Below are 17,150 nucleotides of genomic sequence, written 5' to 3' on the forward strand. Positions count from 1 at the left end.
GTCCTCTTAGATTTAATAAGGAGGTACTGAGCATTTTAAAAGAATTTTAATATATATCTCTCCACTTTCCATAATGCAGTGTTGACAACATACAGCCCTGACTTCTTTTGATAAAGAAAATACAGAAAATGTTCGTCTTATCTCCATAGATATGAATACAGTTCAGGAGAAAATTACTAAGAGAATGAAATTACTGATTAAATAATTCCACTTTCTTCCTGACTCGGTAAAGTAAGAAAGGCACAAATACCAAAGGCCTAGGCCCATCATTTAAAAAATAACTGTCTCATGACTGGGAAAAGTTTGAACACGTATAAAAATAAGGTGACAGTCTTCCAAGAAAAGAGAATGCAAGCTCTGAATTTTAGTGTTCCGTTTATAGATGATCATCTAAGAAGCTATGTGAAAGGTATTATTCATTGAGGGAAACTGGAAGTTATAATATGATGGAATAAGGATCACACTTTTCTCTTTGAGGTGATTTATATTTAAATGAGTTCTCCATAATCCTTTAAACTGAAGTGCAAATTGGTTATCAAAGTCCTTTGCTGTAAGGGTTGTTCTACATAATAACGAATTTCACAGAAGTTCCTCAAAGGGAAATATTGATTTAGGCAACATCACAGGATATTTCAGTCCTAGCAACACTTAAGATTAGTGCCAACAGACAGCATATAAAACACTTTCTAAAAGTCTACATTTTTCTCTTAGGAAGTGTAGGCAGCATATCTTTCCTCAATAGAAACCATAACAGAAATTTTTAAGAAAAATTATCCTCTTTTATCTATTATCTGTCATTTCTCATCCACATTAACTTAACAAAAGTTAGTGAGAATCCACTGTGTGCTAGATATATGGCTTATGTTTTTTTTTAAACTGGTTACATGAAAGTAGTAGGAAATATTCATTTGCCCGTATATGTGATGTTATGTATGATGGTAATACCACCAGCAGCAAATACCTTCTGTTCCTCAGCCTTTACCAGGTACTACACTATCTAACTTACATGTGCCACTTCACTCATTTCTCACCATGAGAGGAAGCCATTGCTACCCTCATATTATACACGAGAAAACTGAGGCTAAGTAGTGTGTGAGGATTTGAGCCACAGTTCATTTCTCTCACCCATTAAGCTGTAACACACCCTCACCGCTGGCTTCTTTTCAGTCTTGAGCCCTACATATCTCATCACCAGGAGGAACGCTCTAGTCTTCTCCCCAGTGATTCAGTCAACAAACGGCCAGGTTCCTCTTTGTTGTGTGTGACTCAGGGGCCCTGATCCCAACTGGTCCTCATCAGTTAGTTGTTACCCAGGTAGCCTCACTTCAGGGAAATCCTGGGGTCAGGCTCTGGGTGGAACCTGAAATTGTATGATACGTCGGGAAGGACACTGTTTTCATTCACAAGCCCTGGGCTGGAGACCTAAGTCGATCACAAACGAGCTGCGTGGCTAATGGAAAAATCGATTTACCTCCTTGAACCTTCGTTTTCTCATCTGCAATATGAGGAGCTGGATTTGATCAACGGTTTTCAAACTACATATTTTATTTTAGAAAAAGCGAAGTCCTTTTGGCAAATGAAGTCTTACGCTGAATTCTAACATACCAAACAGATAGATACAGGAAGAGCTACACTATTTGGAACAAGTGCTGGATTTGGAGGAGGTGTGAGCTCACCTACCTACTGAGTCTCCTTCCAGCCCTCATCTCATCTCCAAGGAGCCTCCGAGGCATCTAAGACCTTGCAGAATACAATTTGCAAATTACACACTAGCTCGCGCCTAAGCTTATGGCAGTCCTCATAGTCTATGATTTTATACCTGTTGCCATAAAAAAGGGTAAAAAGAATTGTATTAGAATGGAGCTAGGGTCAGAGCTGAAATTCAAAGGAGAGAGAATAGTAAGTCAAAGAATGTCATCAAATGACGTGGCCTTGGGTGGCCAGGTACACTGTTGATATTGAGATCCTGAAACTATGTTCTGAGGTTTTTGCAGAGTTGCAGCAATGCGAGAGTTGGGCTTTACAATCATAGTTTTTGAAATCTGTTAAATTCTGCTGCAGTTCATTTAATGAAATATAAGTATAATTTTAGCCTGATGGCAATATTCCATTAATTGATTTTATTTTCTTAAAGGTTACTTGATATTGAGATCAAAACTTTTAATTATGATCCAACTGTTGCTTATTATTGGCATCAAAATACTTCTTTTTTTTCCACTCTTTTTAAAAATGTGAATTTTAGGCAAATTGGCCTACCTTCTCTAAAAAGTTAAGAAACCAGATTCCATCATTGCAACGTAGGCTTAAAGACTGCATTCACGTATCTGTATTAAACTCTATTAAACTCAGCCAGTGTCCCCCTGGACGTGTGCTATCTCTGTGATTGGTAGTGTTTCAGTGGTTTAATTCCAACATGTCTGCGGCCACAGATCTTTTTCACTTACCTGCCTCCGCCTTCTGCTGCTTCTCAATCTTCTCCAGGCGCCCTAGCAAGGAGTCAATTTTAGTTTTGATCTGGGTTAATTCTTTCTTGATTGTCTGTAACTCATCTGATTTCACTGGAAAGGGGAAAAGGGAAAGAATGTAACAGAATGTCAAATGCACCACAACTCACTCAGAACACAACCCAGAGACACCCCAAGTTTTCTCAAGACTGGGTCACATCACACAGCATACTTTTCAATCTTATCCGTTTCTCACTGTGTCCAGTGATCCTGGAATATGGGATGCCTTTGCCAGTTACAGTGATTCTCAGTGATGTGAGCATCTGATACAAAATCTCTTTGCTGAAGGTTATGCAATGAGATAAAGGAATCCAGAATCATTTTATACAATAACTAAATGATACTGAATTCACTTTGCTCAAATAGTAGACTAAATCTGTACTGTAAGATGCATTCAGACTGAGGAATGATTAAATCATGACAGGTAGGTTAACACTGCTTTAAGGACTATGTTGTAATATATATTTTAGCAGTCAGTGATTATTTTTAATCCAGTTCCTTGGCGGCTGATTGAAACCAGGACAAAGCATTTATCCTCTAAAGAAATGTCTTAAAAGCTGGAGAACTCTTTCCAATTTACTGAACTCTTACTGTTCCACAGATTCTTTATAAGAGATTGGGGCAACGGGTGCTGGGGCTGGAAGGAAAAGAAATTCGCTAACGTTCCCATTGATATTTTCTACGGCAGTGGTGCCTATTCCAGGTTTTGGGTGTTTAGTATCGTTTCAAAGAAAAAAACATGGCCCTAACACAAGACTGACTACTTTTAATTTTGCCAGGTGAGGATGTTGAAACAGCAAGCATTCTACTATCACTGGTAACAATTTATAATTGTATACAGAAAGGGGCTTAACAAGAGGTCAGTTTCCTACTACAAGGACAATTCTTTTAATGGAGAATGTTTATGTTTATGAGGCATTCACAGCACTGTTTTTATTTTCTCATTTCTCTGAGAACCACAGGAAACTTTGTCGTGAACCCTCAACAGAGATCAAAGACTTTTTAAAGCTGTAACTCTAGAAGAGCTGAACCTGCCTTTGTTCTTTCAAGAAGTGAGTTTTGGGGTGTCCGTGGCTCAGTAGAGAGCTATGGGTCACTATTTGGGGTTCAGATCTTGATTTCAGTCTATTATGATTCTCTGCCACTTTTCCCTTCAAGTTTATAATGATTTTGGCTTGGATCTTCAATCCTGAAGAAATTGAGTGTCTAGTCTGATACTTTAGTCTTCAGGAATTGTTTGTAAGTAATAAAAACTAAATGCAATATATGTTCACTTGAAATAGAGCTGTCAACTCAGATGTAGGAAATAATATATATGATAAATTATGCATCAATGTGCATTAATTGCTCAAAGGAAGAAGAGATTTTTCCCAATATATAAACAAAAGAAAATGGCATCTATTATAAAATCAGAAATTTTTCATAATGAGATTTTTATTTATGATATAAAGGACTTTGCAAAATAAAAACTGCAAGAGTAAATAACCCTGTATAGAGTTCCTATTATGAAGAAGCAAACTGAAAAGAGAACACAGTTTAAACTAGAGAATTGCTCCTGTGTCAGTTATTTCAAAGACATCAAAGTGCCATTGTTGAATCGCAGTGAAATTTGCAAAATATCTTCTGTCACAATTGCAAATTGATTCTGCTTTGAAGAATGATTTTCATTCCCTTTGATGGAAGCATGTCATGTAGTTTTACTTAAACCTATCGAATTTAATAGAAAATATTTTATCTTAAAACATTAGATTTCAGTGCAGGAGAAATGAGACTGTGGCTGGAAACTAATAAAATATATTTTTTAGTTAAGTGGAGTCCCTCCTCAGCCCAGGAAAGAGGTTCACTAATTATCTCCTTAAAAAAAAAACCCATAAACAAATAAATCACTAATACCTTATTTTTTTTTTCTTTTTTTTACTGAAGTATATATAGTCAGTTACAATGTGTCTGTTTCTGGTGTACAACATAATGTCCCAGTCATGCATAGATATATCCATATATTTGTTTTCATATTCTTTTCCATTAAAGGTTATACCCATTTTATAGGAACTATCTTACAAACCAGCTAGAAAGCTGGGCTCACCAACTTCTAAGTGTCCAGGGAGCCAAAGCTTCCTTTGAGTGGAGACTCCTGGCTGACACCGCAGCAAAGCCTTTTAAGACTAGAGTGGGATCATTACAAAATCTGGGTCTACTTAGTTAATGGGATTCAAGCTTAGCTACAACAGGAATGGAATCCAGGCATCCTGTCTGCCCTTTCCTGGTCCCTGCCAGGGAATGCCGAATCAACCTCCAGCCCTGTGCAAACTGCCCAGCTCCAGGCTTGGAAGGGCCAGCAGCCGATACTCATCACGGTCCTGCAAAGCAAGACTTAGAAACAGTCTTCCTTTGCGAACTTTGTTTCCCTAGCGCACTTCAGCGCTGTCCTTGGGAGAAGGCTGCCCGCTCACCTGGCCCAGGTGGCTGTGGTCCTCTTGCTGCCTCCTTCACTAGGATTCGTTATCTATAGATGAGGTACGGTTTTGTGCTTTCATGTCTGGTTTCCAGATGGTATCACTGGGATGAGCCGCTGTATGTCTGATACGGCTCTCTCTCTAATCTTCTCTGCCTTTTTCTACTTTGGGCGGTTTCCTGTTAACAATTTCTCTACTGTACTGCAGATGTTTTTACTTCCTCTATCAAAATAGATGTGTATTTTACAAACCTAGAATTTTAAAAATCTTTGCAACTAGGATCTTTTTCCAAAAATTAAAGTCAGTTCAGAATTAAGGAGAGCCTTAGGTGTAAAGCATTCTTGTCCATTTTCTTTTCTTTTTACATCTTCTTCCTTTCATTTCCATTTCTATTGCACTCTTAATTGGGTGCTCCAATTCACCCAGCCTCTTACATAGTGCACTCAAAGTAAGATATATAAAAGTCATAAGCCCTTCCTACTGAATACTTCCATGATGACCCATTTCTATAGGAAAAAGACCAGAAACATACATGCACCAACTCTTTTTTTTTTTTTAAGAATAGTAAAGGAGTTTATTAGGGTGTGCTGCCATAGACAACAGCTGACCACAACGAGAGATGCCTGTGTGAGCACCGAGGGCCCGTTGGGGGGTCTTTTATAAGGTTGGGTCACAAGGCACCTGATCGGCTTGTGCACAATGCTCTGATTGGTTGCAGGTGAGGTAAGAGGTTTAGGGTCCATGAAGGGAGGTGGGGTTTGACTCTGATAAGGTGGGCTGAAACAAGCTGGCCTGCGCTATTGTGAGATTAGGCCCTACCTAGGGCTATTGGTCTGTTAGGGGAAACGCGTCCAGTAAAGAACTTACTTTATCCGTTGAGGGACCACAGGCAGATATCTCAGAGCCCGGGAGTGGAGGTCCCTGGACTTGGAAGGACATCAGTTGGCCCCACATTCCCCCCGACAGACTGGCAGTGACAAATCTTTCTGTATCTACTTCCTGCTGAACTGTGGGCGTCATGCTGTCCCCGTCTACAGTGCCCATCTGCCCGGGGCTGTGAGTCCCCGGCATCCCGGCAGCCGTAAAGGTGGGAGCAGAGTGCGCGCCAACTGCTTAAACTGATGTTCAGGGTCTGCTCCAAAGTATATTTGCAGTCATATGTTCTATTTCCTCTTGAAGCAAGCTCTACTTGAACAGAACGGTTTAATGCTTAATCAAATAGTGTATGGAACCAGGGAGACTCCAGTTCACATCCACGCCCACTGGAGAGTCACTGGTCGTCACTAAGAGTCAAGTTCCTCATCTTTAACTTACATCCTTTGTCTTAAGGGCTTGTCATAAACATTTAATGCGATAATGCACATAAAGGACTTAGTACCACGATCAGAGTATCATCAGGCACAACACATGGTAGAAGCAGAAGCTATTATTACTATGACTACTACTACTATTATTTACATGCCTGTTCCAGCAAAGACTCTTTCTCTCCCCAAGTACGTCTACCTGCCTTTTGGAGTTTAGTTTAAGTCTTGCCTCCCCTATTAATTCTTCTTTGATTAACCCACTGGAGGGTGCATCTCTCATCTGTAACCTGTTTAACAGCATCTCACATTTACTGCTAGACACACATTGTCTGTGTTCTGATAAGGTCCTTCTCCTCCTCCTGCCTGGGGAGGCTCCTGGTGCTCACCCACGAGCTCCTGGGCGTTGAAGTCTGTCCTCCTTAGTTAAACAATGATATTAACAGCTTTAAGAGGAGGTCCGAAATCAGACTGGTACCTAATGAAAATTTTTGTCTTCTCATCATATACTGGGATCCACAAAAAATTATTCAGATTCCTGGTTAATTATTTAGATCTCTGATGATACAACATTTTAAAAAGAAAGACATTTTCGTTGGTTGTCTGAAGCAAGACATATTAATGGATTTACCCCATCATAGGAGCTCTACCAGAAAACTCTTCTGAATCAATAGGGTGCATCCAATTCCTTCTTTCCTCTTTTCCTCCTTCCCTCCCTCCTCTCTCTCTCTCCTCTCCCCTTTCTTCCTTCCTTCCTTCTTCCCTTCCTTCCTCATCTTTTTGCATTCTGAATAGATAACTCAGTATATTAAGCACAATGAGAAATTATCACATACCAGAAGATTTGTAGGTATGTGTATGTAGATATGGTTGCTGCATGCCAATTTCAAACAGACCAACAAATTTTATTAAAAGCTTTGTGTATGTGCCAGGCACTTACAGTTGAGTTGACTGACTAACGGGGAGATAGATAAGCAAGCAGGAAGTGCAAAAAGAAAATTAGCATGGAAATACGCCTTTTCTCCATCAGAGGCACTATGATGAAAGAGTAAGAAAGTAACCCATGCCTGTGCAGCAATTTTTTTGCATTTTTCCCAATTCCACCATAATACTCCAAATCCACAATTCTCATCTTTAAAGATATGCTGCAGAGAATATAACATCCTTATTTACTTTTTTTCTATAGCATATTGGGTAGAGTGAGGAGTTTCTTTTACTGAGAATAATACTGAATACTTTTAATCAACTTGCTTTTATGCAACTGTCCCCTAATGCAGACGAGCTAGAGGCTTGGGAAAATTCAATCTAATTACTGAAGATTAAGAATTCTGCAGTGCAAAAATCATGAATTTGAGAAAATTGCTTTATTTCTCGGTCAGCTCAAAATTTCCTTCTCTTGTCTCATCTTCTGCTTGACTTTCTAATTATCTTACTCTCTATGTAGTTACATTATTTCAGCATCCCTGAGATGAGCCTTGTGAGTTCAGACATCCATCCCCTTGTTTCTGTCGTTTTCAACGGTCGGTCCTACACTCTCATCTTCTCCACCTGGTAAATGCCATTTGATACTTAGATATTCAGCTTAGGGAGGGAGATCTGTCATTTTACGTAGGGTGATCAGGGAAAACTTCACTGATAAGGTGACATTTGAGGAAAAGTCTCAGGAAGGTGAGAAAGCAAGTCATGGGAACGTCTAGAGATGGTGGGATGAGGGGAAACAGAATGATAAAAGCAAAGGCCTGAGACAGGAGTGTACTCTGGGGTGTTTAAGGGGCAGCAAAGAGGCCAATGTGGCTGGAATGGACAAGAGCAAGTGGAATGTGAGTACAAGAAGTCAGGAGGTAAGACGGAGACTTGAGAAGAGAAAAAGGGCATGGAGAGGCGTGTACAGAGTCCTGCTGGCCAAAGTAAACACTGTAGCTTTTCCTCCCAGTGACGCAGGGCTCACTGCTTTACTTCAGGAGCGTCGTTCTGACTTCGAGTTGTGAAACGACTGTAGGGGGTAAGGGTGGAATCGGCGAGATCGCTAAGAAGCCTGTGGAAATAATTCAAGGGAGAGGCAGCAGGAGGTCGGATTGGACCAAGGTATCAGCAGTTGGGCTGTGAGAAGTAGATGTATTCTGCTCGGATTTTAAAGATTGAGGGGAAATAATCTACAGATCATCAAAGTAAAATGTAGGTGACAGAGAGGAGTCAAACAGAACTCCAAAATTTTTGGCCTGCGTAACCAGAAGGATGGACTCGCCATTTGCTAGGATGAGGAAGATTTCCAGAGGTTGGAGGTGAGGGGGAGGATCAGAGGGTCCATTTCAAATTTGTTAGTTGTGAGATGCCTATCTGTGTCCAAATACAAGTGACAAGTAGGCCTGGAGTTTATAGGACAGATCAAAGGTACAAAAATAAATTTGGGAGTAACCGGTTAGAGGTGGCATTTCAAGTTAATACAGAGGATGTCTGCCCTGGTCGTTGAGTATACACACTCAATAGAAGACATCAGTAATATTATCTTCAAAGAAAAGTGTCTTTTACTCATTCCTCTAGATAAATTCTATAGCAACAACAATAAAAATTACAGACAAAAGAAAACATACTGCCATAAAAATCTTCAGTTGTCCAGTTGAGTATAATAGTTTATTTTTGTATGGGTGATTATAGAACTTGAATTTAGAATTATTCTTCAAGATCAGTAAAGTGATAAGTGAAAAAAAAAACTAACAAAGCCCCTAGGATAGGTTACTTTAGCTTGTTTTATGGATACTAGAGAAGCTAGGAGTCAGGTTAGAGAAGACAGGTATCTTAAATATTTTCCCTAAACTATCACTGTACTTTTTAGTTAGAAAGAAGAAAAAGCCACATTAAATCATTTCAGACCTGCTCTGTCTAAATAGATCATTGATTTGGTGATAAATGTTATTACATTTTGATACAGTGAACAAAATGATGTTTGTGCCTTTTGGTGTGACATGAGATATAATCCAAAAAGGAAATTACACAGAATGACACTATCCTACTGTATCAAAAAATGTGTGCATCTCTGGTTTCTGTGGTAAAAAAAAAATCCCAATTTATTTTAATCATCTGTGGGGTGAGTCTATGCAGGGACAAATAAACTTCAGCTACCTGTCTAGACTAGTGGTTCTTAATAGAAGCTAATATTGCCCTGCAGGGGACATTTTACAATGTTTGGAGATGTTTTTGATTGCTACGACTTGGAGAGGGTGGTGTTACTGGCATCCCGTGGGCATCTGGTCTGCCAAATAGCCTACAATGTATGGGTTAGCCCCCAACACCACATCGTAGAATTATCTGATCAAAAAAGTACCAAGACTTAGAAACCCGGATCTGAGCAGTTACATACTCTCCCTCACCAACACCATGCTTTTTATGAACTATAAGAAAATTGTAAAATGTCTGTAATCACATGGACTTTAATAATAATTCACATTAATTTTTTACGTAAGTATAGTCAGTTTACAATGTTGTGTCAATCCCTGGTGTTTAGCATCATATTTCAGTCATCCATATATATACATATACTCCTTTTCATATTCTTTTCACTACAGGTTACTACAAGATCGAATGTAGTTCCCTGTGCTATACAGAAGAAACTTACCTATTCTATATATACCAGTTAATATTTGCAAGTCTTGGACTCCCAGTTTATCCCTTCCCACCCCTTTTACCCTCAGCTACCATGAGATTGTTTATTAATTCTCATTAATTTATGTTACTCTTCCATTTTAACCTCCACCTTGACATTTAAATAACAAAAACTAAAGAAATACATGTAATTTGCATAGAACTGAATTTTTCAATCGTTTTTATATACACTGTTTCAACAACAAGAAACCTGAGAATCTGACAAATTACATTACATTCTCAAGGCCCTGTAGTGATTTTGCGTAAGGCAGTCATCTGAACAGGGGGAGTTCAGGTCTTCTGCCTACAAACTCTATCCTCTTTATGGCGCCAGGCAGCTTCATTAGAAGTAAAAATGTGATTGTCAGTTTTAGGTCTTTCTGTTATTATGAATTAAGGAACCATAGATTTTTTAATTCAGGCACATCCAGAAAAAAAAAAAACAGTTTTTAATTCAGTCACATCCTAAAAAAAACAAGGATCACTGGTTTCTGTAATATGGATTTTTCAGAAATCTATCAGTATCACTTCAATTTGTCTGTCTCTGCCCCTTTCCTCTCACTCACATGTTTTAAGCTAGTTTAATATGCAAAAGTTAATTTGACAGCCTTGTAAATAGTTTTCGAAAGCCAGACTTTAAAGGATTTTGCTAAAAGAAATTGAAGCAATTAGTGTAATTCTCCATTTATATATGTAAATAGAATTTGGCAGTTATCACTCTTATGGATGGAATGTCCTAGAAAAAGCAATTATATCTATGTGCATGCATATGTATTCATAATGCCTATGCATATATACATCAATACCAATTATTTGTATATACTTTCAGAAAGAGAAAATGAAATGGAGAATAAAGTGTATTATTTTATTCAATAACTATTCATTAAAGTTACTAATTAAGCCGTATAATTAAGAGTCATGTGAGCGAAGCAGGGACTGGCTGAGCAGGGGATGGACAGAACGATGCTGAGTGGTCTGACGTACACTCGACCCCTCCGTACCCTGCAGGACCCACTCAATCTTGGCCCGCCCCAATGTCCCGGGGGTCAGGTATGCACAGGTGCACTGCAGCCATATCCCGCAAATGAAATACGGACAGCAGCAGCTTAAGAGTATGAAGAGTCCAGGAGGCGGGCGAACTCTGAAGCCAGGTGCTTATCCGGTCCATTTTTTATGGAATTCCAGAGGGGGAGGACAACAGCATCTCCCTACAGACCCAGCAACCAGGCTACTCATTAAACACCTGCTGTGTGCATCCAAGCATCTAGCATTTCACTAGCAGCTGCACATACACCATTTCATTTAATCCTTAAGATAAACATACAAAGTATGTATCATTATACTTCGTTCTGTGGATTAGACTAGTGAATGCTAGAAAAGTTAAGTAATGCAGAGAGGCAACAGAGTCAGGTTTAGAGTGGGATGCCTGACTCACAGCTGTGGTTTATGTTCGTCTGATTGCTTTTTTTTCGCCCTGAGTCTGCCTCCTTGGTTTCACAGAGTTTACAACTAGTGGAGGAAAAAGAATATGTAAACAAGTTGTTATAATGCATAAGTACATCAATTATGTAAAACAATGGAGCAGTAAGTGAAATGTGCCTATCACATGATACTGAAGTTAATTTTTGGTCTTCCCCTCCAGATTGTAAGACCCTGCCAATGAAAGATGCTGTCTACTTTGTTTATGGAATATTACTTTCTTGGAGGTCACATCTATTTCATCTATGGAATATTAGTTTGGCAGTAACTGAAATTATGTCAACTATGTGGGTAAAGACAAAAGCAAAATTAGGTTTCGTGTGGTTAGATGACAGATCATGAAAATATTCATGAAAACATGGGGGCCCTGAACTATGACTGGAAGGATACTTTGGGTGTCAGAAAGCCAAAAAGGTCTTCCAAGTTAAGGAAGCAGAAAATCTTAAGGAGCTTGAAAAAGTATATGAACGCCTTGGCTTCTCTTAGACCCTGAAGTGGAGGCCGGAATTTGTGCCCTTGTTTCATTAACTCAAGAATATTCTAGAACTAAGTAGCATTTCTAAAGGTGTAATTCATAGTCAACTATGAAATATACAAAAACCAAAAAGTAAAATGCAAAAAGCAAATGTAATATTGGTGACACACATTCCACAAATATTTCAGAGTATCATATTGTGCAATGCAAAAATAACTTGAGGGACAAATTTGGAATGCACAATGCAGAGATCAGATGTCCATAAAAATGGCTATAAAATTAAGCAGAAGGCTTAGGTGTCACAATAGGAAGAGAAACGACTGATTTGGCTTTAGCAGCCAGACTTTGCCCTTACAGCCCAAAAGGGTCCAAACTTGTTTCATCAGAATAACGTTACCTGAGTTCGACCTTGAAAGACAGGTGAAATTATTAATAATGTTTATTTGTATATCAGACAGTGCATTGATAACACATTTCTTGAGATAAAAGAGCTTTCAGATGGAGGTAGATGAGCATGGGTTTGGAAGCATTAAATAAGTGTTCAGTTAAACTAGAGAAGGGTGGTGGTGGAGAGGGGGACTGGATGCAGAAGGACCAGATCAGGCATATCTGGAGAACAACACTGAAGAGTCTGGTTTCTTACTTGGTAAATGATAGTAGTTTTGAGTTTTGAGTGAGGAATTGACGAAGCATTTGGTTTCAAATAATCCTGCATTTGGGCACGTAACTAATGAGATTGAGGGAGAGCAGAGTCAAGAAAACTAGTTTTAAGAGACTATTAAGAGTAGGCAAGAATTTGACACAACATTGTAAAATGATTATAAATCAATAAAAAAGGTTAAAAAAAATAAGAGTAGGCAAGGATTTAACGTCTATGTGCCGTCAAAAAAAAAAAAAGAATGCTAAGATGTGAAATAAGGTCTCTGCATTTCTATATTTTAAAACAGTTTTATCAAGATATGATTGACATACAATTCACCCACTTAAAGTGTACAATTCAATGTGGCTTATTTTTAGCATATTTACAGTATTGCTCAACCATCACCACAATCTAATTTTGGAATATTTCATCCTAAGGGAAATCCCATATTCATTAGCAGTCAGCCCCCCATTCTCCTCTCTCCTCCTCCCCTCAGTTCTAAGCAACCACTAGTCTATTTTCCATCTCTATAAATTTGTCTATTCTGGATATTTCATATGAATGGAATCACGCAATATGTGGACTTTTGTGACTGACTTTCATCACTTAGCTTGTATCAGTACTTAATTTCACTTTACTGATGAACACTATTGCATGTTATGGAATATTCACATTTTATTTATCATTTCATCAGCTGATGGACATTTAGGTTATTTGAACTTGCTGGTAACTAAAAGTAATGCTGCTTTGAACATCTGTATACAAGTGCCCGTGGGAATGTATGTTTTAATTTTTCTTGAGTAAATACTCTGGAGTGGAGTCACGGCAAAAAAATAAAAATACATAGAGTGGTCAAGGATCTGCTGATTAGGACCAGATTGAGGAAAAGAGCAGACGAGGAAGAGGCAGAAGTGAGAAATGTCAGGGTTTATCGACGGGGCTTAATGCTCACCAGCTTTTATAATCCCACAGTGGAGTGATTAGATCTTTTCTGGAACTGCTGGTGGAGCACAAAGGAAAACATAAATTCTACAGTAGAACCGAGAAAACCATCTCCAGTGCTCGCAAGCTATGTTGATATAAAGATGTTGTTGAACATCTCATTTGCCTTCTTTTCCTTCGATATTCTAAAATCTGGTTCTATTACTGAGCCACATTAAAGCCTAGTGAAAGACCCAGGCACAGATGCTCACAAATGTATTTATTTCTTACAAAGACATTGTGATCGTTTTGGTGGAGTTGCTGTGTGTCTTAAGCATTCGGTGGTGGTTTTAGCAGAGATTTATTATTCTCTTTATGCAAAGTGCTCAGCAGCCTCCAGAGAGTGAAGCCACGTGTGTCTGAGAAGCTCAGTGTGTTTACCAGAATGAGCTGAACGGGCCTGCACCTCATTCTCTTCAATTAGTTACTTATCTAAGAAAAAATATGCAGGAATTTGGCCATTAAAATGAAAAGAGCTGAAGGAGAGGCCAAGACCTCCACATTCTGTTTAGGTATTACGTGCACATAACCCTGTGCTGTGGGATAATTCTGTACCACTCTTCAAATCTTATATATTAAAGCTCTGCCCGAAGACCTTCCAGAATAAAACTGGATTCAGACATTATTGTTATTATTATTATTGCTATTCTGGTTTGTTATTAAGATTTTGTTGTTAAGACATTCATAGTGGGACTCTTGCTCTGAAAGCTTTACATGTGTTAACTCATCGAATCCTTGCAAAACCTTTATGGAGTGTATCCCATAGATGGGGTAAGATTACCATTCCCATTTGATAGATGAGGAAACTGAGGCACAACAAAGTATCTTGTCCCTAAATACATAGCTAGTGATTGGCAGAGCTATTACACACAGCAATTTCACATCGCAGACTCTTAACCACATCACTGTCACCACTACTACTGTTTAACCTCACTGAAAGTGCCTTATTTGACAAGACTTGCCCAAGAACTTGATAGGCGTAAGCAATTTAATTCCCATGACTATTGGATACATAGTACTATTATTTCCATTGCACAGATAGAAAGGGGAAGCAATAGGGGTTAAAGGACTTCTCAAGGCCACAGTGTTCCTACGCTGTGGAACACGAATTCCAGCCCAATCTGACACGCTCCTCCCCACCCAGGTGCTGTCTCCTGGAAAGAAGGGGTCTCTCTTGTTCTCCTTACAAATCCTCCTGTCCTTCTAAACTCAATTCAATATCCTCTATGAAGCTTTCCCTAACCTCTCTGACCAAAAGTAATTTCCTTCCTTAAGACCTAAAAGCAGAATACATACTTTGGCCAAGATAACGGGATGTTGGGGGCTGTTTAGTGATACTTTTCTGGATATTAACACTGTTCCTCTGATTGATGCTTTATTTCTATACTAAAATCTTGTGTGTTTTAGGGGAGGAAAAACCAACACAACAACAATTCCTTAGAGTTGGGGATAAGTTCTCAATGACGACTATTTATGCGTAATTGCACTGTCTTTAACTGTCCATCAGGTGCTTCCGAGATTTCACCTTTGTTCTGTCACCTACCCTGTCACTACAGGTGCACTGACGGGACCCCAAAGGCATCAAGACTTATCAGGATTAGACATTAGGATTTAGATGAATTATTTAAAGAAACTGATTTAATATCTTTTTTTTTTTCCAGAGGGCACTGATTTTTCCACTAAGAAACTCAGCTAAAGCTCATAGGTTTTCACGTCTTCTCTTTTGTAAAGGCTTCTTAGCAACATCCCATCTTCTATATCTTATGATTCCACGACGTGGGAAAGAACAAGTTGATTATAGTTTTAGTTCAAGTTGATTCAAAAACGGAAAGAAATACCTAATGGTAATCCAACTTTTCAAAAGAACAATTCATTTTAAACACTTATCTGTATTCAACTTGGGCAAATTATAGTGTTACTGTATTTTTTCTTTCTATGGTTTTTCTTCTTAGTGGAATTCAGTACTATTAAAAATTCTAAAGTAAGAAATGACAAACTGTTCAAGCTATAACATTAATTTCTTCCTCCTGAACTTGCCAAGTCATTAAATACTGGGAAACAACTATCAATAAAAGAGCAAAATATATAAGTCAGTAAATGTTCATTCACTTAAGCCAGTATTAACACAGTCTATTTCCCACTTCACTCAAATTTTTCATGTGTGATTTGAATTTGAAAATTATTGTTATTCCTGAACAGTAGGTTGATTATAAAAGTACTATTACATAATGAATATTGATATATACACATTAACATTTGAATATTAAGATATTTGCTTCAAAATAACCTCTGGAAACTACTCTTCTCTGCAACACTGGGGTATTTGGCAATCAAGTGGCTGAGGTGTACAAAGCGGCACTTGCCCAAGAGTGGCCACCAACCAGTGGTTTTAAATCAAGGTGGCACCATCTTCTTAAGGAAGATTTAGAAATGTGTACGTGTATGTACAGTTGTTACAAAAACTGAGGCATTTAAAGTTTGAGGGTCAGGGATGCTAAATGTTCTGCGAAAGCTTAGAATACTCTTACAGAATGTAGACCTACCAAAACATCAATAATGACATATAATTGATATAATAAATTGATATAATTGATATAATAAATTAATATAAATAGTACAATAATTGATAAACATTATTTCAAAAGTGACTACAGGGCAAACCTACAGATCCTTAAAATATTTCCATTTGAAATTAACTTAATGCTAACAAAGTCTTCTGTAAACCTAGCAGGAAATTCAATGTTACATTTTCCACAGCAAGAACCAAATTCAAGAATTTTCTTTGCTTTTGACAATAGTCTGAGAGCAAGTAAGACTCTGTTTAAAAATTGCTGCAGAAAGTCATTTTCTTTTATTCCTAAGACTCAGAAAGGGAATTCATATTTTTTGTCCACAGAATAATTAGATAAATAGATAAGTAAGTACACAGGGAACTATAAATCTATGAATTTGTCATTTTGGTTATATAATTAGTTAAGTCAATTTCTGAATGCACCAGACTTAGTTACCGGAAGCATCAATGCTTCACGTAACTTTTTTTTGCATGTTCTCATATATTTCAACAGCATTTTTAGTATTTCTGATGATACTAAGGTACAAAGTCACACTCTACAGTAGACAGCATGTAGGGATGAAAATGAAGAAACATGGGTCTAGTGTTGACGCCACCATTACTAACCATGTGACCTCTGTGCTTATTCGTCAATAAAATTGGAATAACAGCAATTGCCTAACTTGTCTTAATAGACTGGGATTCAGAGTAACTACAAAATCCCTGCAATGTCCTAACAGGCTGCCGTGGAATTCACCCTCCTACCTCTCTGACCTTATTTCCAGTCATATTTCCCTTTCCCCGCTCTGCTGCTCTGGTTTTCTTGCTGTTCTTTGACTCTTAACAATGTAACATCTCTGCACTGACTGTTCCCTCTGCCCAGATGCTCTGCCTCCTACGGCTTCAAGTTCAATCTTGAGCTCCCTTAACTTCCATGGGGTCTCTGCTCAATGCCCCCTTGTCAGAGAGGCAATCATATACCAGCCTATGAAATACTCTGCTGCCAGCTTTCTCTCTCGCTTTATTCTACTCTGTGTATGACACAGTGATGATCTACTTTATGGGATCTCAGATTTTACTTTGTTCGCTATTGTCTGTCTCTTTTCTGCAAGAATGTTATTATCTCA

The 17,150-nt window shown here is 38.4% G+C and overlaps 1 protein-coding gene across 18 annotated transcripts in view; it reads right to left on the reverse strand.

The window, feature by feature from the left end:
* RALYL (RALY RNA binding protein like) overlaps positions 1-17,150 on the reverse strand; it is a 584,818-nt gene that overhangs the window by 41,357 nt on the left and 526,311 nt on the right. For all 18 annotated transcript variants that reach the window (XM_072951759.1, XM_072951758.1, XM_072951765.1 and 15 more), the window contains one exon: positions 2,445-2,558. In XM_072951759.1, the coding sequence (XP_072807860.1) occupies positions 2,445-2,558 (114 nt within the window). The remainder of the gene's footprint in view (positions 1-2,444; positions 2,559-17,150) is intronic.

The sequence above is a fragment of the Vicugna pacos genome, chromosome 29, assembly GCF_048564905.1.
Source record: "Vicugna pacos chromosome 29, VicPac4, whole genome shotgun sequence".
NCBI classification, from domain to species: domain Eukaryota; kingdom Metazoa; phylum Chordata; class Mammalia; order Artiodactyla; family Camelidae; genus Vicugna; species Vicugna pacos.